General features: G+C 25.1%; 4 protein-coding genes and 1 long non-coding RNA gene across 9 annotated transcripts; 2 read left to right on the top strand and 3 right to left on the bottom strand.

Annotated features, from left to right (window-relative positions):
- Positions 1–467: 467 nt before the first annotated feature.
- Positions 468–4,655, top strand: LOC127282787 (lipopolysaccharide-induced tumor necrosis factor-alpha factor homolog). 2 transcript variants are annotated; one of them, XM_051307280.1, is made up of 4 exons: positions 468–634; positions 3,396–3,484; positions 3,895–4,051; positions 4,183–4,655. In XM_051307280.1, exons 2-4 carry the CDS (start codon positions 3,409–3,411, stop codon positions 4,283–4,285), a joined length of 336 nt encoding a protein of 111 aa, XP_051163237.1. In that variant the 5' UTR covers positions 468–634; positions 3,396–3,408; the 3' UTR covers positions 4,286–4,655. The 2 variants fall into 2 exon arrangements, with proteins under 2 accessions (XP_051163237.1, XP_051163238.1); XM_051307281.1 differs by lacking the exon at positions 468–634 and adding an exon at positions 3,171–3,190.
- LOC127282788 (uncharacterized) lies at positions 1,547–3,413 on the bottom strand. Its single transcript, XR_007843249.1, has 3 exons — positions 3,310–3,413; positions 2,601–2,726; positions 1,547–1,734 (listed from the first exon to the last, which is right to left on the bottom strand). It is a non-coding gene; the product is annotated as an uncharacterized LOC127282788 (long non-coding RNA).
- A 1,171-nt stretch (positions 4,656–5,826) lies between the features above and the next one.
- Positions 5,827–7,129, bottom strand: LOC127282785 (nucleoside diphosphate kinase-like). Its single transcript, XM_051307278.1, has 3 exons — positions 6,987–7,129; positions 6,391–6,492; positions 5,827–6,291 (listed from the first exon to the last, which is right to left on the bottom strand). The coding sequence occupies exons 1-3, from the start codon at positions 7,113–7,115 to the stop codon at positions 6,049–6,051; spliced, it is 474 nt and encodes a 157-aa protein (XP_051163235.1). The 5' UTR covers positions 7,116–7,129; the 3' UTR covers positions 5,827–6,048.
- Positions 7,039–8,056, bottom strand: LOC127282786 (nucleoside diphosphate kinase A-like). Of its 2 annotated transcripts, none has more exons than XR_007843248.1 (4): positions 7,787–8,056; positions 7,613–7,714; positions 7,308–7,545; positions 7,039–7,229 (listed from the first exon to the last, which is right to left on the bottom strand). XR_007843248.1 is itself a non-coding variant. In XM_051307279.1 (4 exons), coding segments are annotated over exons 1-4 (420 nt in total). In that variant the 5' UTR covers positions 7,934–8,056; the 3' UTR covers positions 7,039–7,228. The 2 variants fall into 2 exon arrangements, 1 of the variants encoding a protein (XP_051163236.1); XM_051307279.1 differs by having other exon boundaries at positions 7,376–7,545.
- A 273-nt stretch (positions 8,057–8,329) lies between these two features.
- Positions 8,330–27,591, top strand: LOC127282789 (UDP-N-acetylglucosamine--peptide N-acetylglucosaminyltransferase 110 kDa subunit). Of its 3 annotated transcripts, none has more exons than XM_051307283.1 (12): positions 8,330–8,855; positions 10,463–10,613; positions 10,784–11,027; positions 11,116–11,184; positions 14,718–14,914; positions 22,501–22,590; positions 23,003–23,183; positions 23,511–24,113; positions 24,184–24,698; positions 24,769–25,222; positions 26,202–26,578; positions 26,666–27,591. In XM_051307283.1, the coding sequence occupies exons 1-12, from the start codon at positions 8,756–8,758 to the stop codon at positions 26,853–26,855; spliced, it is 3,171 nt and encodes a 1,056-aa protein (XP_051163240.1). In that variant the 5' UTR covers positions 8,330–8,755; the 3' UTR covers positions 26,856–27,591. The 3 variants fall into 3 exon arrangements, with proteins under 3 accessions (XP_051163240.1, XP_051163239.1, XP_051163241.1); XM_051307282.1 differs by lacking the exon at positions 8,330–8,855 and adding an exon at positions 9,809–10,306; XM_051307284.1 differs by lacking the exons at positions 8,330–8,855; positions 10,463–10,613; positions 10,784–11,027; positions 11,116–11,184; positions 14,718–14,914 and adding an exon at positions 19,949–20,397.
- The last annotated feature ends 271 nt before the right edge of the window (positions 27,592–27,862 follow it).

Below are 27,862 nucleotides of genomic sequence, written 5' to 3' on the forward strand. Positions count from 1 at the left end.
ATAAAAAGTGAAAATTAAAATTATTAAATTTTATTTATTATCTAAATAAATTATATTAATACGTATAAGAAATTTTTTTTTTAATATCAATTCTTTAATGATAAACTGAATTTACTTATGTGACTTGTACTAAGTACCTTTGGGTTGAGTTTCAATTAATATTGATTAATTTTTCAGCTCTGTAGACAAAGCACACATTTTTTTAATTGATAGTTTATAAAAAAAAAACATTGTTCTTATAATTATTAACTTATTTAAAAAAAATAATAATTTTACAAAACTTATAATAAAATGAAAAATTTTAATTGTTATTGAATGATTGTAATTTTCTACTGTAATTTGTTTCTATGATTCATTTGTAATTTTTAACTTTTTTTTTATCTGATTTTCAGTTCTTTGAAAGTTGATAAAATATAAATGTTTAAACAGATGTTTATATATATAAATTAATTAATACTGGTGACGAATATGACTACGAAATAACTCTTGCCGTATAGTTATATGTGTATATAGTTTATTTTGCATTTGTGTTTGGGAGCTCAGTAAGCAAACGCTTCTCGTACGCGTCGTGTCGTTGTTGCCTGTCTCAGTGCTAAAAGAAGAAAAAAAAAAAAAATACTAAACAAAACAAAAGGTCAGTGAATTGTGTAACTTAATTTTCTTAATTTATCATTTAAAAAAGAATTATATCATCGAAAACGAAATTAAAGTATATAAATCAAAAAACAAGTTTCATTAAAAAAAAATCAATATTCGCCGGTCTCATCAGACAAAATTTAATTATCACATATTGATTAATATTGGAAAAATATTTATAAAAATCTCGGGGAAATTTTTTTTTTCGGTAATTTATTTTTGTTAACAATTCAATTTATTTTTATCACTTGATAAAAAATGAAATTAGTAATGTAATTTATTTAAAAATAAACACTTTTAATTGAATGATAATATAATTTGATAGAGTTGAAAAAAATATTTTTTTTTTCTTTTAAAAATGAAAGAAAAAGGTTACCTTGATATTTAAAAAACATCAAGGACAAATTTTTATCGGAGCATTGTAGCTGAAAATATATTAAGTTTAAAAGAATGCGTATCAAAGATTTACTTTCTTTTTTTGAAAGGTCAATTTTTTTCCGCCCAAAATGTTGAAAATAAATAAAGATCTAATATTGATTAAATTTATTTATATATATATATATATATATAACTTTGAGAAAAATAATTATATATTAAAATTGTTTTTTAATTATTTTTTTGGTTGCCAATTTTTAAAGATTAAAAATTTTCATTTAAATGCGTAGGCGTAGGCAAATGATAAAATTTTACATGAATCATAATTAGTACATTGTCTCTTGTGTTTGGAATTAAAATAGTCGTTTAGATTATTATGTGTATAAAAATAGAAAAATGATGTAATAAATGAGTTACACTTTTTTTTTCTAATATAATTTATGTTAATCACAAGATTTTTATGGTTTTCAAAATGATTTCTCATTTTTTTCTTCCTTTTTTACAGAAAAAAAAAATATTTATTTAGAAATTTTAATAGAATTTACATCTGCAGTAAAATTTACTTTAAAAGAAACAAATATTCTAAAAATACATCTTTTATAAACAGTAAAAGCGACCCTTACTTTTTTTTTCTTTTTGAAAGACGAACTACGCAACATGTGAAATGGCTGCAAGTTCCAAGAAATAAAATAACTTTATGGATCCACGGGAGAAAATTTCCCACTGTATGCGTTTTAGTAAAAAAAAAAAAAAATCGAAATTATTTTCAAAAGACTTAAATTTAAAATAAAAATTTATATTTATTAAATTTATTATTGAATTATTTGAAAATGAAAATTGATTATTTTTTAATTGAAATTAAAAATACTTTCATTAAAATAGAGTGATTTTGAAATAAATAGTTTGATTATAGTATTTAAAAAAAAAATAATTCTTGCTTTTTCAATTTAAATAATCACAACGGCTTAAAGAAAAAAAAATTATTTTTTAATTGAAATTAAAAATACTTTCATTAAAATAGAATGATTTTAATAAATAGTTTGATTATACTATTTAAAAAAATATATATTTCTTGCTTTCTCAATTCGAACAATCATAACAACTTAAAAAAAAGAATTTATATCTATATAGATCTGAGGAAATAACAAATTTATCATTACTTATCAGACAAAGAAGAAAAAAAAAAGACAATTTTCCTGTGCAAAAATGATGAGTCAATTTTAAAATTCTGGAGATTAATTTTTACAAAAATTTTTACAAGCAAATATAATAATAATATAATTGTTTAGTTACGTACGCGATAAGATCAACCTTTTTCAAGAATAGATTGAAAATTTGCGAAAAAATTTTTTCATTTTTTTATTATCTATTGAGAAAATATTTATCTCTACTTTAATAAAAGTGATGTGATATCAAAACTTAATTATTATCTTTTTTCTTAACAATATCTAGATAGTGTTCATGATAACAATAAAATTTAATTTAAAATAAAAATAAATTTTTATTCGCTTGTTAAAAATATTAAAAATTAATTTTAATCCGAATAATTGAAATTCATTTGCATTTTGGACTTTTTTTTTTAATATTACCTTGTGACTTGACGTAGGAATGTTTTCCCACATCGTGTTCGTTTAACCCATTTGCAAAGCAATAAAAATACATTATCGTCTTATCATTGTACAGTCATTCCGTGTCCTGCATATGTCATTCAATACCTGAAAAATATACAATACCATCAGTGTAAATGTAACATTTATGACTAACGCTGCAATTTTAATTGATATGAAATATTATGAAAAAAAAAAAATTCCCAATTATAAAATTCTAGTTTTTGGAAAAAAATTACATAAATGAATCAATGCAGGAAATATTGTGCAATCTGTAATTAAAAATGTTGAATAAACAACTAGAATATAGACAACTTAAAAAATGATGGAAATAAAATAATTATTCAAAAATATCGATAATAGATTTTAAAAATTTAATTATGAAGAAAATTTTCAATAAATTATTTATAGTAAATATTGTGTAATTAAATTTTGTTTATATAAAATTAAAAATTTCATAAAAAATTCTCAATGTTTTTTTTAATTATCAATTTTTTTTTTGATTATTTGAAAGTATCTAGAATGTCATTATTCAGAACTGACTATAATGAAAGACGATATTATTACTGAGTGTAAGTTGATAACCGGTTAACAAGAGTGAATTATGTATATATTATGAAATATAGGAATGTAAATTTATATTCTCATGTGAGAGAAAATTATTTAAAATATATTAATGCATAGTAATTACTTTTCAATTTTAAATATTTAATTTACGTGATTATTTGTTTAGGAAATTTTTTAATCAATAATGTGGTTTTTTTTTCTTTACTTTAGATTAAAGATCAAAATGAGTAAAGCTGGACCACCACCACCAGGATTTCATCCTCCTCCATCCTATAATGACGCAAATATGCCACAACTACGTAAGTTTGTTTTATCAATTTTTTTTATGAGTCACTATTTCTATATTCAAATATTATCTATAGGTATATTTATATTATATTTACAAAAAAAAATTTCTCAAGATTACACATAAACGTTAAATTATAAAAAAATATGTAAAAAATATTAAATAATTAATAAAACATTTTTTTTTAATTTTTAATTTAAATTAGTTATAATTTTTGTTTAAAAATGATTAATTTTTTAATATTATTATTATTTATTATTAAACTTCAGCCTTTTGGCACAGAAGTGGACTTAGTTTAATACATTAAAATAAATAATTAATTTTTTAATAAATATTTATCGAATAGAAAATTTTTTCAAAATATCGAAAATTTTAATAATAATTATAATAATAATAATTATTTCTCACATTTTTCTCTTATAGAACCAAATGTTGTAATTGTTGGAACCCCAACACGTGCATTTGGACCCAGTTCACAACCAATGACATGTCCATATTGTCAGGCAAATATTTCCACACGTGTTGAATCGGAATCTTCAACAAAAACTCATTTATTTGCCCTATTACTCTGTATTATTGGGTATGTTATATCTAAAACAAAAACTCAACTTTTTAATTAATAAATAAGATAAAATAAATTAAAAATTTTAATTTAAATAAATAAATAAATAATTTTATTAAATTAATAATAAATAATTTATTTTTTTTCAGATTTTGGCCATGTGTTCCTTGTCCATATTGCATGGATTCGTGCTTAACTCAAAAACATTTTTGCCCCTCGTGTAATGCATATCTTGGACAACATGAAAATTAGTAATGGTATTTGAAGCCGGACAACATCGCAAGTTCATTCCACTGTTGTTACTATATATATATACCTAGATACAGTTCGAATGACCGGGGAAAATATCCGTCTATTTTATATATAGAGCTCAAATTTGCAACATTTAAAAAAATAATTAATAAAACTAAACTAAACTTTTCAAAAAGTATTTTTTTAAAAAGATAATAGTTTAATTTTTAAATGTTGCAAAATTTAGCTTTTGTCAATTTTTTCAAATACCTTTTACCCTCAAATTGTAATTTTAATGTTTTAATCACTGTCGTATTTTAATTTAAGCTGATAACAATCTCATCCTGATTAATTAGTCATTCGCAGTAAATGAAAAAAAAAAGGAAAACAATTATTCAATGTCCATCAATAGCGCAATTTGCTAAAACGATTCTTTTTTCCAGAGTTGATTAATCATTTTTAATTGTAATTACGTAAAATTGAAAGATTCTTATTTATATATATATTTAAATCTTGATTAATATTAATTTTCAAAAATTTTTCCATTCATTTAAAACAAAAAAAATTTTTTAATATACTTAATACATTCCGGGAAAATATTTAACTTTAAAACGATATATTAATTAATTACGATTAATTACTACTGAAAAACTGCGATTTGTTTACTATGGGAAAAAAATCAAGACTGACATATATATTATATTTTATATACGTCAAACACAATATATCTCTTAGTAAAAATATTTTTTACAAAGAAATCATTTGGATTTTTGATAAAAAAAAAATTCTTGACTGTGTTTTAGTGTCTAATAAAAATGTTCTTAATTTTAAGCAGTTTGTCGCGAGATTTTTTTTTTTTAATAAGTCATTTGCATTAATAACTGACAATGATTTTTATTTTAATAATAAAAAATATTTAAAATTGTTGTTGTGATAAGATGTTGTTTCGGAAAATATTATATATTTTGAAAAAAAAAAAATATATTTTAAAAATATAGACTATTGAAATTGTAGCACGTTTCATAAATGCAGCGTGAATATTTTATAAGTTTAATTTTAACAAATATATAAAATATACTGCTAAGTGGTATATAAGGAAATATTTTTATCATATATAGTTATTTTCTACTACATAATTATATGCAAAATAAATGTTAATATTTTTGCAGTTGTTTAATGAAAATATAAAAAGTATTTACTTTCAAATTATTAATTTTGTCTTCCCGTATTGAAAAAAAAAAATTGATTTTCAATTTATTGCTACATTATTTTATTTTACTCATTATATACTTTGTGCAAAATAATGTTATTGTGCTGTGAAATTAATAATCATCAATAAAAATTGTTTTTGATCAAATATTTGTTTATAAATATGCTTTTTGTATAAAAAAAAAATGCTAAATATTTTTCAAAAATGAGCAATATTATTTAGTTTTCAAAATTAAAAAAAAAACTATTTAATGTTTTAAAAAAAATTAAATTTCTATTAGGAAAAAATTTAAAGGATATTTTCATGATGGAATAGAAATTGATTTTTTTAATAATTAAAAAAAACATGTCGATTTAAAATTTGCAGATATTATCTATTTTTTTTTTAATTTAAAAGGACGAAAATCACAATTTTAGTCGTTATTTTTTTTATGTACAATTATTAATAATATATGGGCAGTACTTTGTGATAGTCAGAGATTTATCTGGGAATGCATTATCAAAGCACTCTTTTGCAAAAACGAAATATTTAAAGTTAATCTGCATTAATTATTATTTTTTTTTAAAAAAAAAACCTATTCATAGATCCATTTCTCTGCCCAGGAAGCCCAGTCAATGGTTTCTTTTTTCTCTTTATTAGCACCAAACCATAAATCAATTTCTTTGTTGGCAGATTCCACTGAATCAGATCCGTGAATAATGTTACGACCAACCTGGATACAAAAATCGCCACGAATTGTTCCTGGTGCTGAATCCTTTGGATTTGTCTCACCGAGCATTACGCGACCAGTTTTCACTGCATTCAAACCTTCCCAAACCTGAAATTTTCATTATTTTTAATGAATTAAATTGAAATTAATTAGGGAAAAAAATTTTTATTAATTTTTTTGTTAAATTGGAAAATTTTTTATACAAACCATAGGAACAACTGGTCCAGAGCTCATGTATTTGACTAAACCAGGGAAGAATGGTTTGGATGACAAATCAGCGTAATGCTTCTTCAAGTGATCTTCAGTTGGCTGAAATAATATGAGTAATTAAAAATCATTAATTTTGATATAAATATAGCAATATTGATAAAATTAAATTTTTTCTATTCAACAATTGTAAAGATAAGAATGGTAATAAATTAAATTCCTCTTTCGTAAGCTGTAATCATAAAAGTGCAGCTCAACTTTCATGAACGTTACATAAACATTATATTGATTTAATACTTTTAAAAAAAAAAATTTCTTACAACACACATTTGTTAAAATTAAATTTCTTATAAAAATAACGAATTCAAAAAATACTGTTAAAATTATCAAATATTCTATAAAATATGTTTATAATTATTTACAATATCTCAAGTAAATTTAAAAAAAAGACTACAAAATTTAACCCTTTAAAGAAAAGAACCATTTTAAAATTAAATAAACGTAAAAAAAATTCTTTTATAAAAAGTAAAATCGATAACCACGTGTTAAATTCTTTATACAGAAGATTTACATGGCTGATTGTTGCAGTGACTTACCCAAACCATTTTCATGGCAACCAATTTGAAACCCTTATCCTCAAAGCGTTGGATAATTTTTCCGACAAGTCCACGTTGAACTCCATCGGGTTTGATCATAATAAATGTACGTTCTTTATTTTCTGCCATTTTAATGTTAGAAATTAAATAAAATAATGTCAGCAAAGAGATTTAGAAAGAAATGCCAACTGCTTCAGAAACCGGTCACTTGAAAAGTAGATCGAAAACGGAATCAAGTGGAATCTGGAATGTATTTTGATTTCCTGAACAAGAACTAATGGAATTGAAACGGATGCGTGATGTCATAAAATTCAAAATTACTTTCTTAATATAGTGTATATAAAAATTTATTTTTTTTAACAATTTATATAAACTAATAATCATTAAACCATAATTTAATTTCTTCATTAGAGGCTTCAATTGAATCTGATGCATGAATTACACCGCGACGAACATAAATTGAATAATTTCCACGAATCATTTTCGGTAAAGCATCTTCTGGAAAAGTTGGCCCTATTATCAGTCTTCCTATTTTCACAGCATTTACTCCTTCCCAAATCTTAAATAATTAAATTTAATTACTTTTATTTCAAATTTTTTTAAAGGAAAAAATTATAAGAATTTACCATTAAAATTACAGGACCGGATGTCATATATTTTATGTAACTGTCAAAAAAATCACGATTTTGCAAATGTTTGTAATGTTGCATCATCAAATTTGCAGAAGACTGAAATTTTTTTTTATCCCATCAGAAAAAAACATTTTAAAAAAAAGGTTAAAACAATTTTTATTAATTTACCAATATCATTTTAATATTTAGTAATTTTAAATTTTTTTCTTCAAAACGTTGAATTATTTTTCCAATAAGTCCTCGTTGTACTCCATCGGGTTTAATCATTATAAATGTACGTTCAATTGATTCAATTTCTTGAAATAATTCTTCCATGTTATAATAATTAAATTTTTACTTTATAAACAAAAAGAAATAACAAACACTCGAAAAGAACACCCACACACAAGACACTTGACGCAATTGTCACATGTCATAACAAAACAATAAATGTAGGTTAGGTTTGTCTATTATGTTTATTATTACGTTTACTAAATTTTCTATTATATTTTTCCTTAAATAATATAATAATATCTACATATTTTAAACCGTAGAAATTTCGATAAAAAAAATCTTTTCAATTATATTTCATTTCTGTACAATAGAAAAGACGAAATTAATATTTTTTTTAAATTTCCCTCCAATGACGTATACTTCCTTGTGACTCAAGTAGTGCGCAAGATTACCGGAAAATTGGAATCGGACATTTTAAGTCTCGAACCCAGCGTTTATGGATCGATTCGTCCATGTCGGCTGTTTTTTCGCGGGACATATTTATTATAAATAAAAATTATTATTTCAATTAATTAATAAATTTATTCATCCACTTGAATTAAATCTATTAAAATAATAAATTTATTTGACAATTCATTTAAATTGAATCAAGTGAATTCTTTTAAGAAAAAAAAAAAAAAATTGAACTTTTTAATCTCGATCTCTGACAAATCTCAAAAATCATTATGGCGGACAATGTAAGGTCGCATTATTTCTTTTGTCGTTAATTATATTAATTTTTTTTTTTCGAAAGAAAACAATAATTAAACTAAGTGACGAGGAACTCGTGCAGGGAACGAAGCGACTCGATAATTGAAGTGAACATTTTGATTTAATTGACAAGTGACGTATATTTGTGAAATACTTATTACAACAAAAGCTGAAATGCAGGCACAACAGCAACAACAGTCGCAAAATCATCAGCAAATTGGTGGTTCGAGTGTCATTCTCAAAATGAATGAAATTCAACAATTATCTACAGCTGGTGAGTATTCCAAATTTTTTTTTTTTCATTATCGATTAGTGTGATTAATTTTGGAAAATTAATTTTTTTTATTTATAATTTCTGTTGAAACACGTTTGGTTAAGTACCTATTACAAGATTATTTTAATTCAGTATTTGTAACTTAATTAGATTTGTTTGTTTTTTATGTCAAATATTTTTTAAGGTTGAATTTGGTAAATTTATTTGGAAGATTCCATTATGAGAAATTTGGTTTTAAATCCTTTTTGTTCCTGTCAAAAAAAGCTATACAAATTTTGTTTTTTTTAGATTTGCTTTTTAAATTTCTAACATACAATTTTTTTTTCTCGTCTAATTAAAAAATATATTCGGAATTATATTTTTAGGGATTATAATTTTTGATAGATTTAGATTTATTTTCTTTATTTTATTCTAAGTTTTACAATATAATTTTCCCTATCAATTTCCCCTTATTTATAACAATTTAATTATTTATAATAATAAAATCCAAATAAATTAATTTATATTTGATATTTTAATAAAATATTTTTAATTCTTTTTTAAATAATTTTTAAATGTTATTGATTTGTTCGAAGTATATATTTTGATTTGAAAATTAAAAGAATTTCAACGAAAATTAAAAAGAATTTTTTTTAATGGAATGACGAATTCTGGTTAATGATTTTTTTTTAAAATTAGTTTACATATATTTGCATACACTTGTATATGTATGTATGTATCTATTGAACCGATGTACGCGATGAGGAAGGGTTCATTTCTCCCCTTATTTCCCCCTTCCTTTTTTCCACACAAGATGGAAATTTACAGCAATCCGACCCGATGATTTGCCCTTGCCCCTCCACCCGTGTGACGATTGGATGTCGAGGTCGACAAAGCAAATTGAACATAACCTATAAAGACTGTGTGTGGCATCTTTCTTAATACTCCGCATTTGACATCAAATATTTTTTATATAATAAAATTTAGAAAACAAGAAATAATCAGTTTGATAGTGATTAAGTCGTGTTTAAACTCTCTAATAAGTGATTCCAAGTTGGTTTTATAGTGATCATTGAATTATTTCCGAAAACGAGGTGAAAGGCATTGTACTTACTCCGAATGTTTCTTTTTTGACAATTTGAGAGATTTTTAATTTTAATTGAGAGTAATAAGACAATATTTTTTAATAAATTCAATTGAGTGTTTGTGGAAAGATTTTTTTTTTGCAAAGTGTAAAATAGTGAAAAGAGAGGAACCGTGTATTGGCGTTTGCGCACCGATCATGATGATTTATGACAGTTTATCAAAAAGTCAGTGTATTGTTTTAATTAACGAATCTGGGAGTATTGAGAATAGAATTAAAGACTTGCCAATTAATCGAGGTCGTGCAAATTTCCTTATGGCGCAGAATTTTCAATCGAAAGAATTGACAATGAATAAAGAGGAGACTTCTGAAATGTTAGATAATAAAAGTTGGTTTCTCTTTTTTTCTTCCATTTTCTCATGTTTGGATTTTTAAAATTTATTTTCTTGTGATTTTTTTATTTTTGTAAAACACTTTTTTTTTAAATAATATTAAAAAAAAACCGATTTTTTTTTATTGAATTTGTTTCTTTTTATTTTCCAAGGTCTTCTTGAATTGGCACACAGAGAATATCAAGCAGGCGACTACGAAAATGCAGAGAGACATTGTATGCAACTGTGGAGACAAGAAGCGAACAATACTGGAGTTCTTTTACTTCTATCGTCCATTCACTTTCAATGTCGTAGATTAGAAAAGTACGTATTTTTTTCTTTTATATTTTGTTAACAAAATTTTGTTTTAAACAAAAATTTTTATTATAATTTAATTTTTTAAATAAATAATATTGAAAAGAAGAAAACTAATTTTTAGAAAAATAAAAATTATTTATATTAAACTTTTTTTTAAATAAAATTTGTTTTTCCAGATCAGCGCATTACAGTAGTTTGGCTATTAAACAAAATCCACTTTTGGCCGAAGCGTACAGTAATCTCGGTAATGTATATAAGGAACGAGGTCAGCTTCAAGAGGCTTTAGAAAATTACCGTCACGCTGTAAGATTGAAACCAGATTTCATCGATGGATATATTAACCTAGCGGCAGCCCTTGTCGCTGCAGGAGATATGGAACAAGCAGTTCAAGCCTATGTCACGGCATTGCAGTATAATCCAGTAAATTTCATTTAATTTTTTTTACACGCAACTATATTTTAAATTTTATTATTTTTATTTAAAAAAATATCTTTTTTTTCCATTTCAGGATCTGTATTGCGTGCGAAGTGATCTTGGTAATCTTTTGAAAGCATTAGCAAGACTTGATGAAGCAAAGGTAATTTTTAATTTAATCCACACACACACAAATTTCAATGTGTTACCTAAAAAAAAAACCGCATAATTTGCATAGGAACGTTTGTCAATAATTCGTCTGTACATATATAAAAAAATTTTCCACATTTAACATAACATAAAAAAAATTTTTTAATTTTTCCATATATTGTCAGTACAGTTTGACGTTTTATTGACACGTTATTTATGCATTTTTTTGTGCGCATAAACAGTTAATGTTGTTCTAAGGAATTTTTGGAAAATATTTATATCAATGTAGTTATGCAGAAAGCTGTTTTTATATTTACCATGTTTTTTGCAATTATATGCGCGGCGCGCGATATTCGGATTTTTATATCAAATATCCTTTTTTTTTTAAAAAAAAAAAAAAGAGAGAAAAAGAAACCATTTGCATTCATCTGCCAATGTTTTAATCTGATTGTGATATTTCTTAATTACAGAAGAATAACGTCTCATTTCCCATCAGGGAATAATTCTACGATACACATGTTTTTTTTTTCCAATAATTGGAATTTCTTGTTTTCTTTATAGAGATTATTTTTAGATTTTTCAACATAATAATGAAGCTGATATATTATTATTGTATAAAAAAAAGAAATTGAGGCTTTCAAGTTGTGTTACGATAAAACAACATGAAAGCCACAGTGGCAGTGCGCGACTCATTGCAATTGCGATTATTATATTTTTTTCGCGATTGCAATGGGTGTAAATTTTTTGATTTTACTGATCCTATTAAATTTTTTTTTACTGGAAATAGAATTTTTTGATAAAAAAAATAAAAGAAAAAACTACTTGCATTATTTGAAAATAATTTGATTTATTGAAATAAAATAAAAGAATTTTTTTCATATTAGTCAAAATATGAAGTTAAAAAAAAATGTTATAGGATCAGTTGCGCGCGACTAGTTTTAATTTCATTTCCACCATAAATTTGTATCATCTTTTTTTTTCAAAGAGCACCTCACACATTCCATAATAATATTGTTTCACATTGTATTGGCGCGAGATCCCTTGACTGCTTTGAATTTTTTTAGATTTTTTTTTTTTCTCTGAAAATATTTTGTATTTTTAAGAATATTTGATTTTTAAAAATTGATAAAATAATCAGTGAATTTTTATTTGATTTTAATTGATCAATGAAACAATCATTGACATTTTTTGAAGCGTGAAAAAATTTTAAGTTATCAAAAAAGAATTTTTTTGATTTAATATCTTTTTTTTTTTTTGGTCAAGAGATCTACTGCAGCGCGACGCTGGCGATTATTGAATGCATTCAACGATGTTGTATTTATAAATTTTTATTTATTAAATTTAGTTTTTATGTTCAAAATTCAAATTAAGTAATAATTTTTTATTACAGTGTTGAATATTAATTTTTAGTTAATAAAAATTGTTTTTGAAAAAAATTCAAAATAGAATTTTGTTTTAAATAAAAAATTTTACATATTAATATCGTGAATGTAATCGATAAATTATTACAATGGTTATAATGATAGTTTTCTGCGACTCGTACAAGTAATTCCTGAGAACTCGTTTTCTTCTTATTATTTCTTTTAATTTTTCAACTCGTTCAGCCACTCAATTCTCATAAGCGGAATTTTGTCAATTTTTCTTTCTTTATTCAAAAAACGCAAATTTTTTTCTTTTAAAAAATTAAATCTCTTTTTATATTAGAAATAGATTATCAATTTTAAATATTTTTTGTAGAGAAAATAGTTTATAAAAAAAGATTTTAAAAAATAAAATAAAATTTTTCAGTTTGGAAATTAAAACTAAAAAATTGTTTTATAATAAATTTATTTAATTAAATATTTAGAAATAAATTTGCGATTTTAATTGTAATTAAATTTGAAAAAAAAATAATAATTTGCTGTCGTAATGCAAATTAATTTGAGAATTTAAAAAGTCGAAAAGTGGCTGTGACGAGTGATTACAAATAGCATTAGGATAAAAAAGTGATCGTGCTAAGAAGTTGCTCGACACTAGGTTTAAAAAAAAAAAAAAAAAATAGAAAGTTGAGATGAAATTTTTTGAAGAAAATAAAAAGAGATTAACGCAGCTGTCTTATTGTTGTGGATTGGAATGGTCAGCTCTAGGAATGGAATATTGGAGCATTGCAATTGGTTTCCACTGGTATCCTCTCATCAAAGGGTGATTCAGAATCTGGTTATTTGATAACACACACTTACACACTGTGTGTCTCTCTCAGTCTAAGTTTATTATGAGAGCTTACGACCCATACCTACCATCAAACTACCGAAGGGTTCTTTGCAGGTAAAGTAATTCCCGCGGCTAGTCTCTATCCCAAAAAAATATTAATCAAAATAATCTGATTTATTCCTTTTTATTCACTAAAAAAAAAACAGAAATTTTATGCAAAAAAAAAAAATATATATTCAATCCAGTTCAATTTTTGAATGCTGGTAAGTATTTTTTTTTTTTTAAATCAATTTCAAAACTAATTCGAAAAATTTATTATAATACAAAATTATTGTTTTTAATAAATTTATTAATATTATTATTACTAGTAAGAAAATTTATAAATGAAAAAAAAAATTTAAGTTTCTTTCCAATGATAAGTGAAATTTCCTTTCATCACATCACCAAAAAAATTTCCTTTGACATTTTCCACTGACCTTTTTAGAGACTAGCCAATTGATGATCCCCTTTTATTTTTTTTAGGTATGGATTACACTGTTTTATAATGCAGCCCACCTCTCGGCACGCGCGATACACTTGTGCTTTTTTCCTCTAAAACGTTTTGGATTAAATTTTAATATCACGCGAATTATTATTATTATTATTAATCTCCCGGAATGAAGAATGAACATTTTTCCAAATAAATTTTTCGTAAAAAGTATGAAAAAAACGAAGTTTAATATTAATGAGAATGCTGACAAATCCACCGGACGCATTCCGGAGAATTGTCAGCATAAAAAGAACAAAAATCCAAAACGTTTCGTTGCGCGTCTCATTAATCCTTTATGTTGAACCTTTCCAATTTTTCCTTTTGTTACACTGCAAATATATATAAATATATATATATATATTTCACGAAAATAAAAACAATAATCTTCTGAGAAATACAATTTCGTGATTTGTGACATTTTTCTCTTTTTTAACTCGTGTATTATTTGTTCTTAAAAATAGTTTTTTTTTTTCAAATCACGTTTCGTATTTCTTAGAATTTCTTTTTCAGACAGATCGTCTAGTGCTTGAATTAATTTCATGTTCTTGCAAAAGAGAATTTTCAATGAAATTTTTCCCCCGGGGGTCGATTAATTCTTCCTTTCTTTTGTTTGTGAAGAAATTTTTGTTTTGAAAAATTTGAATTGTTGGGAAAATTTTGCGAAAGAGCAAAAAAAAAAAAAAAGAAAAAAATTCATTCGAGCATTTTACGAAAGCTGCGGCGCGGCAAGAAGAGGTCGGGCAATGCGCGGCGCGATCTTTTTTGAGAATCGCGAACTCTTTGTATTAATAAAAAAAAATTTTTTTTTCTTTTTACCTAAACTCTAGGCATGCTATCTGAAGGCAATTGAGACACGACCTAATTTTGCGGTCGCTTGGAGTAATCTTGGTTGCGTTTTCAATGCTCAAGGTGAAATTTGGCTTGCGATACATCATTTCGAGAAGGCTGTAGCTCTAGATCCTAATTTCCTTGACGCCTACATCAATTTAGGAAATGTTCTCAAGGAAGCACGCATCTTTGATCGGTAAGTTGTTTTTTTTCTCTTAATTAGAAATTCAAATTTTAATATTTACCAATTAAATTTTTATCTACAAAAATAACATTTTTAGATCTTTTTTGATCGATTTATTTTTTCATTTATTACCAGTGTGATATTTTTTTTATTTTACCGCGAGACTCTATTTTTTATTCTCATATCCAATGCCTTGTAATTCGCATTTTATTCACATGAATAAACTCCACTGTGTGAAAATCAATTCCCTTTTGAAATTTGCTCAAATGAACGTGGGGTATTTCTTTCATGAACAAAAATAGTGGATCTAAAAAAAAAAGGTGATTAATAAAATCCTGTTATTTACCTATGTAGTAATTGAATTTCAGCTGATTTATTGTATGATAGAAGTTAATTAAAATTAATATAATTAAAATAACGAAGAAAAACAATAATCTATGTAAAAAAAAAAAATAGTAATAGAATAATTGAGAAAGTGAATTTTTTCGATTTCAATTAAATGTTATTTAACAAAGTAGAAATTTTATAAAATCATTAAATGAAATGGGGAAACTTTGAAGATTTTCATCTTGAAAATATTCTTTGATCCTTCTTTTTCTACGAGTGAAAGTAATCCAAGCTCATGACCAAGAAAAGAAGTGACTTTTATATCTTAAAGCTCTGAAAACTTTAAATGCAGTATCGTCTTTTTTTTTTTTTTTTCCTTTAAAGATAATATTTTCTGTCATTATATAATGGTCGTTTGAACTTCCATTACGTTTGTTTAAGATTCACGACGTTAAGTATGTGACTTTTCCAAGTTTTTCGCAAAAAGGATTATCGATACTATGAGAGGAAAAATTATTATTCAAGTCAATTTAAATCAAAAAAGAAGATTTATTCGTTGATAATTTATCTTTTAGGATTATAGTGTAATTTATATCTCGAAAAGGTTTTTTTTTTACAGTAACTTGACAATAAATCATATAAATATTCCCTTGAAATAAATTTGGCAACATTTCTTTTGTACTTGCATAGAAAATTGTGGGGGGAAAAAAACTTGAGGTACTTTGACATTATTAAAAGAAGAGACATGTTTCCTGGCCAAATATTTTTCTACTTATAAATATTTGCGAAAATTCTTTTTATCCATTGGGAATATTGGTATTTTTTATTTTACGATTCTTTTTGTCAATTTGAAAGTTTTTAAATTTATTATATCTTTTTTTTAATTTTATTTTATTGAATTATTTTCTTTTTTTTTATATTTTTTACTTTTGTCTAAGGATTTTATTTCTTTTTGTAGATTTAAAATTTTTAAAGAGCACAGTTTGATCTAACTGAGGTGTACATTTTTTTCAACCTCAGTCTTAAAGTCTGTGCAAAAGTAAAATTGACTCTTTGTTATTTCATTGACTTTTAATAAAAATTTCAATGATAGTCCAGAGTCAGATATTTTTTAATTTATGAAATATTTTTTTTATTTATTTATAATTTAAATATTTTTTATTTCTTTTCTTTTACTTTAAATATTTATTAAAAGAAATGTAAAAGGATTGGTTCTCTCGAGCATTTTCGTTTTGAAAGAATCTTAAAATAAATGAATTTAATGTTTTTTTTTTTTTTTATTTTTCTCAGTGGAAAAAGGTTTTTTTCTGGTTTATTCACAAGATTGAGAAAAAAAATAGTAGAATAGTAGTAGAAGTTATTTGTAAAAAGTAGACAACAATATGTAATATAAAAGATATTTTGCCAATTTTACCTTTTGTAATATATACTTTTATTCCACTCTCTAAAGAAAGAAACAACTTTAGAGAGTAATATAGCTTTTATTTTTATTTTGTCTAAACTTTTCCATAAAAGTTTACAACACTTGCTTTTTTGAGATATAAAGTCAAAGGGAAATAAATTTTTTAAATAGAATTGTAATTGAAATAATTCTATTTTAAAATATTGTCTTCTATAATTTTTAATGATATAATCATGAAAATATAATTCAAAAAAGTTTTAGTTAATTTTTAAAGTAAATTTTTCTGGATATTTCTCAACTTGTTTTTTTTTATACTTCAGTGTGGTTTTATTTTTCAGACACAATAGTCGGGGTCAACGTTGTTTTTCGAATTCTCATGCGTTCCATATATAACTGGTTCCAGTTTTATTTAATAAAAATCGATTACACTCTTGCCCATCTATTCTCGAGAATTCTTTGAGTAATAGAAACTTTTCAGAGAGAAGTAAATTTACAGAAAAAAAAGAAGAAAAACTTTTCACTTTATGTCGCCCAGACGACGAGGGATTTGTGCGCCTTTATCAAATTTTCTCTTTAGTAATCAGAAAAAAGGGCGCATGAGTAACTTCTCTTTTTCTTTCTCTCGCAAAAAAACTCTCTGGTCTGTGAATGGACTGGCTCACGCAATTTCTTATATATGACGATCGATTATAACAGCACGAATTCGTTGCCAGTTTTATACACCCCCTTTTTAAAAAATGGGTTCTTCTTCTTCTTTGTAAATTACGATCATTTGTTTACTTATTTTTCTTTTTCACCGCCTCTATAATAATTTCATGCAAAAGAAATAATATTCTCGTGGAAATTTTCAAAATTTATACTTTTTCAAATCACTGGTGAGAATTTTATTGAAATAAATTTTTTATAAAGAACTGACTATCAAAATTATATATTAGTTAGTTTGATTTAAATGTTCTTTTAATGATCGTCGAGGAAAAAAAAATGCAATTTCTTTAAAAAGTAATTTGTTCGTAAACATTAAAAAGCAATTTTTTAAATGGTATTTAATTAAATTTTGCAAAACCTAATTAAAATATCGTGTTTGTTACTTTAAAAAACAAAAAAAAAATACAATGTAAAAAAGAGTACAAAAAAGGAAATAAAAATTCATCTTTAATTAAAGGGAAAATGTTTAAGGAGAAACTGAAGAGAATAGGGTTTTTGATTTTGTATAAAACTTTACGGTTTTCAAGAATATACATTTAATGGGTTTTTTTTTTTTTTTTTTTTTTTTTGTTTTTAAACTCTTGTTCTTTTTTCCTTTAGAAAAAATTTAAATTCTTTTTAAATTCTCCAACGTAAAATATTTATCTTCATGAAAATTCCACTTTGATTCTTCTTATTTGGAAATTTTAAAATTCTAATTATTTTTTTCTATTTCAAAAATTAATTCCAAAAAAAATAATTTTTATTAGAAGAATAAATGATATTTAAATTTAATTAATGAATTATTTTTTTTTTATTAAATTTTTTTCTTGAAATGAGAAATTTTTTTTTTTTATGAAAAATGAAATAATTAAAAAGGGGGGGATTTTAGAGTTGATCAAGTGCATTGTACTGATAATGAGAATGATTGTGAGGTTTTTTGCCGAATGTGTGGCTGGAATTCTGGGGAATATAGAAATCACCTAGCAACGGACGCATATTCAGCTTCCGAGTCAGGCGCTCAACGTTGACGCCGCAACATCCTCGGCGTCGGCGTCGACTTTGTTGGTTTGCCGGTAGTCGCGTTAAATCCGCCGCAACGCCACTCCTCAGTAGTTTAGAACGTAGTCTACGAGACAGAATATCCGTCCGTCTGTCTTTCTCTCTCTCTCTATTATTATGACACGTTTTTAACGTTATCATGCACATTTTACTATTCTTTTTTTTCGTCCTCTAAATCATATATTTATTTAAATTTCTTCACTTTTACAGGCTTAAATTATTATTCGAAAGAAAAAAAAAGTGTAAAAAAACTTTTTTTTTTTATTTTTCCTATTAAAAAGCAAAATTTTATTTTGCGCTTCAGAAATTTTCAAGGAGATTGTGTCTCAGGATATATTTTCGAAGAAGGCTTTTGAGATTATTTTTCTCTTATATACAAACCAAGAAGAATCTCTCGAACAGATTCAACGCATTTTTTCTTTTTTTTTTTTAAATGGGCTTTGACATTATTGTGTGGAGAGGAAAGATTCTCATGAAAGACGACACGTGACAATTTATATATAGCTTATTTCTCTAAATGTTGATAAAAAAAATATTTCAAAAAATTCGAAATGTGTCTATTACGTAGTTCCTGATAGTGATAACGAAGAATAAATGTAAACAAAAAATGAATATAAGAAACGAATTTCGATAAAATAAATTGTTAAATGAAACAGAGATATTATAAAGAAGAAAAGTAATTTAGAAGAAAGAAATGAAAATAAAGCACGAAAAGAAGAAATAATGTTATTTAATTTTTGAAATTTTAATCTCTATTAAAAATGGAAAAAAGAGATAAGAAGATAAATAAAAAGTTACAATAAAAAAAAAAGTATACAATTTTTTAAAAAAATTTAATACTACGAAAAATAAATTAAAAAATAAATTACATTATAATTGTTAATGAATTGTAACTTGAATGTGATTAAATGTTGATGAGATTTAACATTGATGTGATAAAAAATAACGTGATAGACAGTTGATGTTCTAAAATTCATATACGCAACGATAAAAAATTAGATTTCGAAAAATGTATATAAAATTTCTTGAATAAGAATTTGATTTGAGCAAAGGATTAATTACATTTCAAATTAAACATTTTCTCTTTTTTTTTTTGCTTATTGAGAAAATTTGTCGCCTGATAAAGACTATACTAAGTGAACTTATGGATCCCATCAATTCTCAAGTTTTTAAAAGCCTCGATTTTAGTTCAACAGTTGAAAGCTTCTTCTTCTTCTTCTTATTCTTGTTCTTCTTCTAACTATAGAGAGAGAACAAAAGCGGACGACAAGAAAGACAATAAGACTTGGATTTATCCTGGAAAGTGATTTATTATCTTCATGAAAGGAAAGCTTCATTTGGGATAGTCGACGAAAAAACTTGATGACAATTTTGCCCTGAAATTTTGCGATTTGTTGAAAATGAAAAAACTTTTTTTTAAATTAAAAAGAAATTCAAATATTTGAAAAAAAAAATTGAAAGAGAAGAGGTGGATTAGTTTCGAAAAAAAGGAGATAAACGAAAATGAATTAAAAAGATAAATTTTTGAGAAAAAAAGGATTGCAACGAGAAGAAATGAAAAAGTTTTGAAAAAAAAAGGAAATTTACAAAATTCTAAGTGTCTTAGTTACGCACACATAAACATGTTTTTCGACTGAATTAAAGACTGAATAATTCGATTCTCCTTTGCTCAAAGGAATTCGGTACTAAAATAATCGTCCAAAAAAAAAAATATTCAAGTTACCGATTATAAAGAAAAGGATTTTAGAAGAAAAAAAAAATGTGTTAGCTAAAATTATTTTTTTATACTCGAACGATAGAAAAAAAAAAGAGAGAGATAAAGTTAGAAGTAGATTTTCCATTTTTTGGGATTATTTGAGAATTTTAATAATGACGTTATGGAGTACCAGTGTGTTATCGTTTACACAGTGATATCACCCTCAACATCCTTGGCACCATCTCTTCGTCTTCATCTTGAAAGTACAATTTTACGGCCACAACCTACTGGTTGTATCGCTTGGCTCAAGTCCTGGATCAAAAGGTTCATACAATTTAATTTCTCGTGAAATTTATTCACCTTTTTTAAATAACGTGGGGAAATTTTTTTTTTTTTTTTTTTTTATCAAACAAATTCAAGTATTTTTATTTGTATATAATGTAAAATCGAGGATATCGACTTCCAATCCAAAATACGATCACCTTTTAATGCTTATTATCGAATTTCCAATACATGAAGCGACATTTCATGTGAAACTCTATTTCCTTCAAGTATTTTCGAAAATAAATTTACAAATACAGATTTAGTTGGATTTTTTTTTTAAGTATTAATTTTGAAAATAAAAGAAAAATTTATACTTACAATAAATATATTTATTAAATTAAATTTTTTTAAATTAAATTTTTAAAAATTAAAATTATTTTATTGAAAATTAAAATATCAAAAACAAAAAAAATTGAATAAAAATGTAGCTTCAAGCAATTTTTTTTTCGATTCAATTTTAATTAAAAGTGAACGTTATCATTCGTTTTATCATTTAAATTACTTCTTCATTTAAAAGTAATTCCATTACGTTTTTTATTTTATTACTAAATCAATATTTCTTTTTAAAATATAATATTGATTAACGTCTCATAAGCTTGATAATAATTTACATCGATTGGCAGTAAAATATTTTCAATTTACTATATTAATTATATTATTACAGATTATTCTGATTCTATTCGTTTCGAATGTTTCTTTCGTGAAAATATACGGAGATTAAATTTTGATTTACGAGAGAGTATTATATAAATGTTTGTTTTTTATTTCTTTTTTTTCCCCCTCACATATAAAATTATAAACTTTTAGAATTGGCAATATATATGAAAGTTTGTACATCATCAGTCAGTGCATGTACAATTAAACTAGTTATAAATGTATATAATATATGGGTCAAAGTGGATAACATCGTTAAAGCAATTTATTTGAAAAATCGATATTTACACACAACGTTGCGTTAATGTGTGCGGTTTTCTAAGTATTAATTTGTAACGTGTCCAACCAAACAGAAAACCAGCATGTTATACACGCAAATTACCTCTTTTAAAACAATTCTCATACTTAGTAAGATTTATTCCACAAGTGTAATTTTCAATTCGCTCCAACTAGTTGCGAAGCTTTATTTAATATAAGTTTTCACATTTGTACTTGTAAATTGCATTTAATTTAATATTCTTGAAACTACGAGAAAGTTATAATACGAAAAAAGAAATTTGCATAAATATTAGAAATTCAAAAAATATAGAAAGTTTTATTTATAATTTTTATTCTAATTATTAATTTTTCCTCTACTTATTGCTACATTATTTAATTTTAGAATTTACAAAAATAAATCCTGTAAATGTTAAGATATCAATTGATTTTTTTTTTATATTACCTTCCAGTTGATATACATTTTGTCAAAGAAAATAATTCATCTGTAAAATAATTCACGTTCATTCAAGTGTAGATGAAAGATAAATTAATCTATGCAATTTATCACAAAATCTTTTAACGATAGACGGAAAATTACTATTGAATTTTCATGAAACTGCTAATAGTAATAATAAATTTTGTAATTATAAAATTTTATATTATAAAATATAAATAAAAATTTATTATATAAACTGTGCAGCAAAAAATTGAAAAAGTTAATTATAATTGAAATGATGTGAAAATTAATTATTAACATTGATGAAAATAGAGGTGGGATTAAAAATTAATAGAATAAAAATATCTCCAGAAATATTCTTGAAGTTGAAATTACTTGATATTGATTAATTTCATCTTTTGAATATATATTTATATATTTAATAAAAAATTAATTATTGAAAAGTAGAGTTGACTTTTTAATTAATAAAATCTTTGACGTCCTTTAATATATGTATATATAGAATTTTATTTAATTAATGAATTGTCTGAAAATAACAAGTATGAGTTTGATATTTCAATATAATACAAAGATAATATTAATTTTCCTCTTTATTTTCTCATATGTAAAATAATTTTTTCGCAGTATTTACACATAGAAATGTAATTATTTTATCTTATGTACGTAATGAGTTTCTCAAACAGTATTCAATTTTCTCCTCAAAACTAATATCCTTTGAATTATTATTGTTGCAGAGCTGTTGGTGCATATCTTCGTGCTTTGAATCTGAGTCCCAATAATGCAGTTGTTCACGGCAATTTGGCCTGCGTTTATTATGAACAAGGGTAAGTATTTTTTTCCATTTTTATTAAATTTTTTAAATTATGCTCAATTTTTTATTTTATTTATTTTATTATTATTTACGTTTTATTTTTTAAATTTTGTTATCAGATCAGATTTTCAAATAATATTTCCATATTTATGAGAACATGTGCGCTTTAAATTTTACAAACTTTATTTTTTCCAAATATTATATAAAAGTAGGTTGACGTTAAATTTGAACTTTTAATGCAAATATTGCAGATGGTGTAATCGATTTTTGTGAAACATGTTTTTTTTAAATAAAATATATTCAGAATTTCTTTCGTATATGAAAAATGTTTAACAATGTAAATTGATTTTTATTAAAATAAATATTTTTAGATGAGGGAGATTTTTTTTTTATAGTGAAATAGTAATTTAAATTTTTTCTTTTAGGCTCATTGACCTTGCGATTGACACTTATCGTCGAGCAATTGAACTTCAACCTAATTTTCCAGATGCTTACTGTAATTTGGCCAATGCGCTTAAGGAAAAAGGTCAGGTGGCCGAAGCAGAGGAATGCTACAATACAGCTTTGCGACTCTGTCCAACACACGCCGATTCCCTTAATAATTTGGTAAAAAAAAAAAAATTCTTTTTTTCTTTATAATAGAATTTCTTTTTAAAAAAATGAATAAATTTGTTTTTAAAACAGACAATCCGTCATTTTTTAAAGGATTAAAAAAGCATAGTTTGATCGGCTGACTAAATTGTTTTTTTACCTTTTGTTAGTCCTAAAGTCTGTGCGAGAAAAAAAATTAATTCTTTAGTTATTTCGTCGATTCTATTTAAACTTTCGACGATAGTCCAGAATTAAACAATCATAGAAATTTTATAATTATAAATTAAACAATTATTTTTATTAAAATTTAAATTATTAAGAATTCCTGTTTTTTTTTTGCAGGCCAACATAAAACGTGAACAGGGCTACATTGAAGAAGCGACACGATTATATTTAAAGGCATTGGAAGTATTTCCCGAATTTGCAGCAGCGCACAGTAATTTGGCTTCTGTTTTACAACAACAGGGTAAATTAAATGAAGCTCTTATGCATTATAAAGAGGCAATTCGCATTCAACCAACTTTTGCTGATGCATATTCGAATATGGGCAATACACTTAAGGAAATGCAAGATATTCAAGGTGCATTACAATGTTATACAAGGGCAATACAAATAAATCCTGCATTCGCTGATGCGCATTCAAATCTTGCTTCAATTCATAAAGATTCGGGTAATATACCTGAAGCAATACAATCATATAGAACGGCATTGAAATTAAAACCCGATTTTCCCGATGCCTATTGTAATTTGGCGCATTGTTTACAAATTGTTTGCGATTGGACTGATTATGAGGCGAGAATGAAGAAACTCGTGTCAATTGTTGCTGAGCAATTGGATAAAAATCGTTTACCAAGCGTACATCCACATCATTCGATGCTTTATCCATTGTCACATGAATTTCGAAAAGCAATCGCTGCACGACATGCGAATTTGTGTATTGAAAAGGTAAATTATTTTCCTTTTTTGTATTTCTTTTTTGTTTTTTGTATTTATGTATGTTTTTGTATCTTTTTAGATTCACGTTCTTCACAAACAACCGTACAAATATCCACGTGAAATGGGAACGCGTTTAAAAATTGGTTATGTTTCATCGGACTTTGGCAATCATCCAACGAGTCATTTGATGCAATCAATTCCCGGTCTTCACGATAAGCAAAATGTGGAAATTTTCTGCTATGCATTAAGTTCAGATGATGGGACGACGTTTCGTGCGAAAATTGCACGTGAATCGGAGCATTTTATTGATTTATCACAAGTGCCATGCAATGGAAAAGCAGCGGATCGTATTAATTCTGATGGAATTCATATTTTAGTTAATATGAATGGTTACACGAAAGGTGCACGCAATGAAATATTTGCATTAAGACCGGCGCCAATTCAAGTTATGTGGCTTGGCTATCCAGGCACATCGGGAGCGAGTTTCATGGATTATTTAATAACCGACGAAGTCACATCACCATTGGAACTTGCCAGTCAATATAGCGAGAAACTTGCTTATATGCCAAACACATATTTCATTGGCGATCACAAGTTAGTATATATTTAAAAAAAAAATAAATAAATAAAATAATAATTTAAATTAATTTGAAATTTTTTACAGGCAAATGTTTCCCCATTTGAAGGAGCGTTTGATTTTAGCCGATAAATCGATATTAAAGGGTAAAGTGGCTGACAATGTGGCTGTTATTAATGCAACTGATTTATCGCCAATGATTGAAAATACATTGGTTAAGGAAATACGTGAGGTTATAATGCCTGATTCAAAAAATAAACCCGTTGAAATATCATTGAAAGTTGCTGAATTACCAACGACAACGCCAATTGAAACAATGATTGCATCGGGACAATGTCAAATGTCAGTTAATGGTGTTGTTGTACAAAATGGTATGGCAACAACTCAAGTTAATACTAAAACGGCAACTGGTGAAGAAGTACCGCAAAGTATTGTAATAACAACAAGACAACAATATGGTTTACCTGAAGACGCTGTTGTTTATTGCAATTTTAATCAACTCTATAAAATCGATCCACTGACACTTCATATGTGGGCGAATGTGAGTTCAATTTTTAGATTAATATTATAAGATGACCTAAATTCCATAAATGGCGATTTTTTTTTTTATTTCTTTCTCTTCAAGGTATTTAGAAAATGACAATTTTCAAATTTTTCTTGTGATACAAATATGATTGGATTTTAATATTTATAGAAATTTTTCTCTTTTGCATTATATTTTATTTCCTTTTTAGAGATGATATTGTTTAAAAAAAAACTTGAGGCATTTTTTTATTTGGGTAAAAAATATTATTTTATTTTTAGTTAAGTTAGACATTTTTTAGAGTTTTAGTTTGAAATATTTTTTTGATAAATATCTTTATTTAGAACAATTTTAGTATTTAGAATTTTTGTTTTTAAATTCTCATTTAATTTTGATATACGAATTTTTAAATAAATAGCAGAATTTCTATTTTATCGAATCTTGATTTGTTTTTAAAAAAATTCTCTAATAAATATTTTAATTTAAAATTCAAAATTGTGGTAGATTAATTTGAAAATATGAAAATAATTTCTCTTTACAAAAATTTTCTATTAAAAATAATTCTAATTTACCCGAAATTTAATTTGAAAAATTCTCATTCAACTGAATTCTTTTTTTATTTATAATTATTTTATTTATTATATTTTTTTTTTATTAAGAAAATCGTGATTGGTAAATTTAAAAATCGCACCGAAATATTACTATCGATTGTTTGTTCAGCCATTTACAATTTCGTAAAAATGAAAATTCGTACTAATAAAGATTCAGTAAATTGAAAATTCTGATGTATTTAAAAATACAAATCACATAAAATTGGATTTAATAAAAATTCTGTTTAATTAAAATTCATTAAATAAGAAATTCCATTGTATACTAATTCGAAAAATGAAAATTTGTCTAAAAAATAATTATATATATCTAATTAAGTAAAATTTTCGTTTCTTTTTTTTTATTTGTTGAAAATGTGGAATAATTTTTCTTCTTTTTTTTAATGTAGATTTTGAAACACGTGCCAAATGGAGTACTGTGGCTGCTGCGATTTCCAGCGGTTGGCGAACCAAATTTACAAGCGACTGCACAACAATTGGGCCTCTCACCTGGTAGAATTTTATTCAGCAATGTCGCTGCGAAGGAGGAACATGTTCGACGAGGTCAATTAGCGGATGTTTGTCTTGACACACCTTTATGCAATGGTCATACAACAAGTATGGATGTTTTATGGACAGGAACACCTGTTGTCACTCTACCAGGAGAAACTTTAGCGTCAAGAGTTGCCGCCAGTCAATTAAATACACTTGGATGTCCTGAATTGGTCGCTCGTACAAGACAAGAGTATCAGGACATCGCCATCAGGCTTGGCAATGATCGTGAATAGTATGTTTAAAAAAAAAAAAACTTTCCAAATTATAGAAAACAAATTTTCTTTAACTATTTTTTCTAAAAAAAATTTTTATTCTACAGCTTAAAGGCGATTCGCGCAAAAGTTTGGAAGGCACGATCGGAGAGTCCATTGTTCAGTTGTAAAATGTACGCAATGGGAATGGAGATGCTGTACAAGAAAATGTGGGAACGTTACAATCGTGGAGAGAAACCCGATCATGTGGCTGCTATCGAAGGTGGCGAGAATCAGAAACAAATGATGTCTGCTTAAATGTCCAAATTGCAAAAAAAAAAAAAAGAGGTGCTTATATAAAATGTAATTAAATATTCGATCAAATCGCGTGAAATTCTTTTTGAATTGCAAACTTAATCGGCAAAGCAAAAAAGAAAAAGGCATTTACATTTTGCATCGATTATAAAATTTGATTTCCCTTTTCTACAATAGAAGAAAAAAATTTCAATTTCTATTGTAGATTTGAAAATTTGTATCATATGGCCAAATATCTTTGTTTATATAGAAAGAAGGAACTATTTGCTGGCAAATTTATCTTTGCACAATACCTTCGTTTTTTGCTCAAAATTATTACGAAGGAAAAAAATATTTATTATGAGACGCTATTAAATTATTATCGTTATTAATTTTTTTTTCTCTCTGGCCAGCAATGAGGGAATAATCAACTATTTCATGGACAATTTCCCACTGACGGATGGTACTAGTTATTATTTGTAAAAAAAAAAAAGAAAAAAAATTTCGTCAAAAAAAAAAAATCACATACACTTGTAAATAATTACACACAATCATTATTCTTTTATCATCTGAATAGCGTGAGAAATAATGATAAGATCTAAGTTTTTTTTTTCTCTCAATTATATATGCGTATACATATATAAAAGAAAAAATAAACACATTCTCATATTACATACAAACACAGAATGGATATTATGCGATGTAAATTTAGAGAATAAAGATAGAAAATGACTAAGTTTGAAAAAAAAAAAATACAAAATCGTTATCGTTCCTGGAAAAAAATATCCCTTTTGATTTTTTTAGATTTTTATAACAAAATTTGATTATTTAATAATAATATTAAATTATTAATGACGATTGGAGAAGAAAATTATGATTTATAATATAATTTTTTTCTTTTTGCAAATAATAAATAATTATTTACATAAAGTTTGGAGTTTGAAAAAAAAAATTTCAAACGATGTGTGTTCGTTAAAACAGAAAAAGAAATAGAAAAAAAAATGTGTATTCTAAAGATAATAAAAAAAAAG

Source organism: Leptopilina boulardi, unplaced genomic scaffold (genome assembly GCF_019393585.1).
Source record: "Leptopilina boulardi isolate dan_hultmark-lab unplaced genomic scaffold, ZJU_Lbou_2.1 LbouV2_302, whole genome shotgun sequence".
NCBI classification, from domain to species: Eukaryota; Metazoa; Arthropoda; class Insecta; order Hymenoptera; family Figitidae; genus Leptopilina; species Leptopilina boulardi.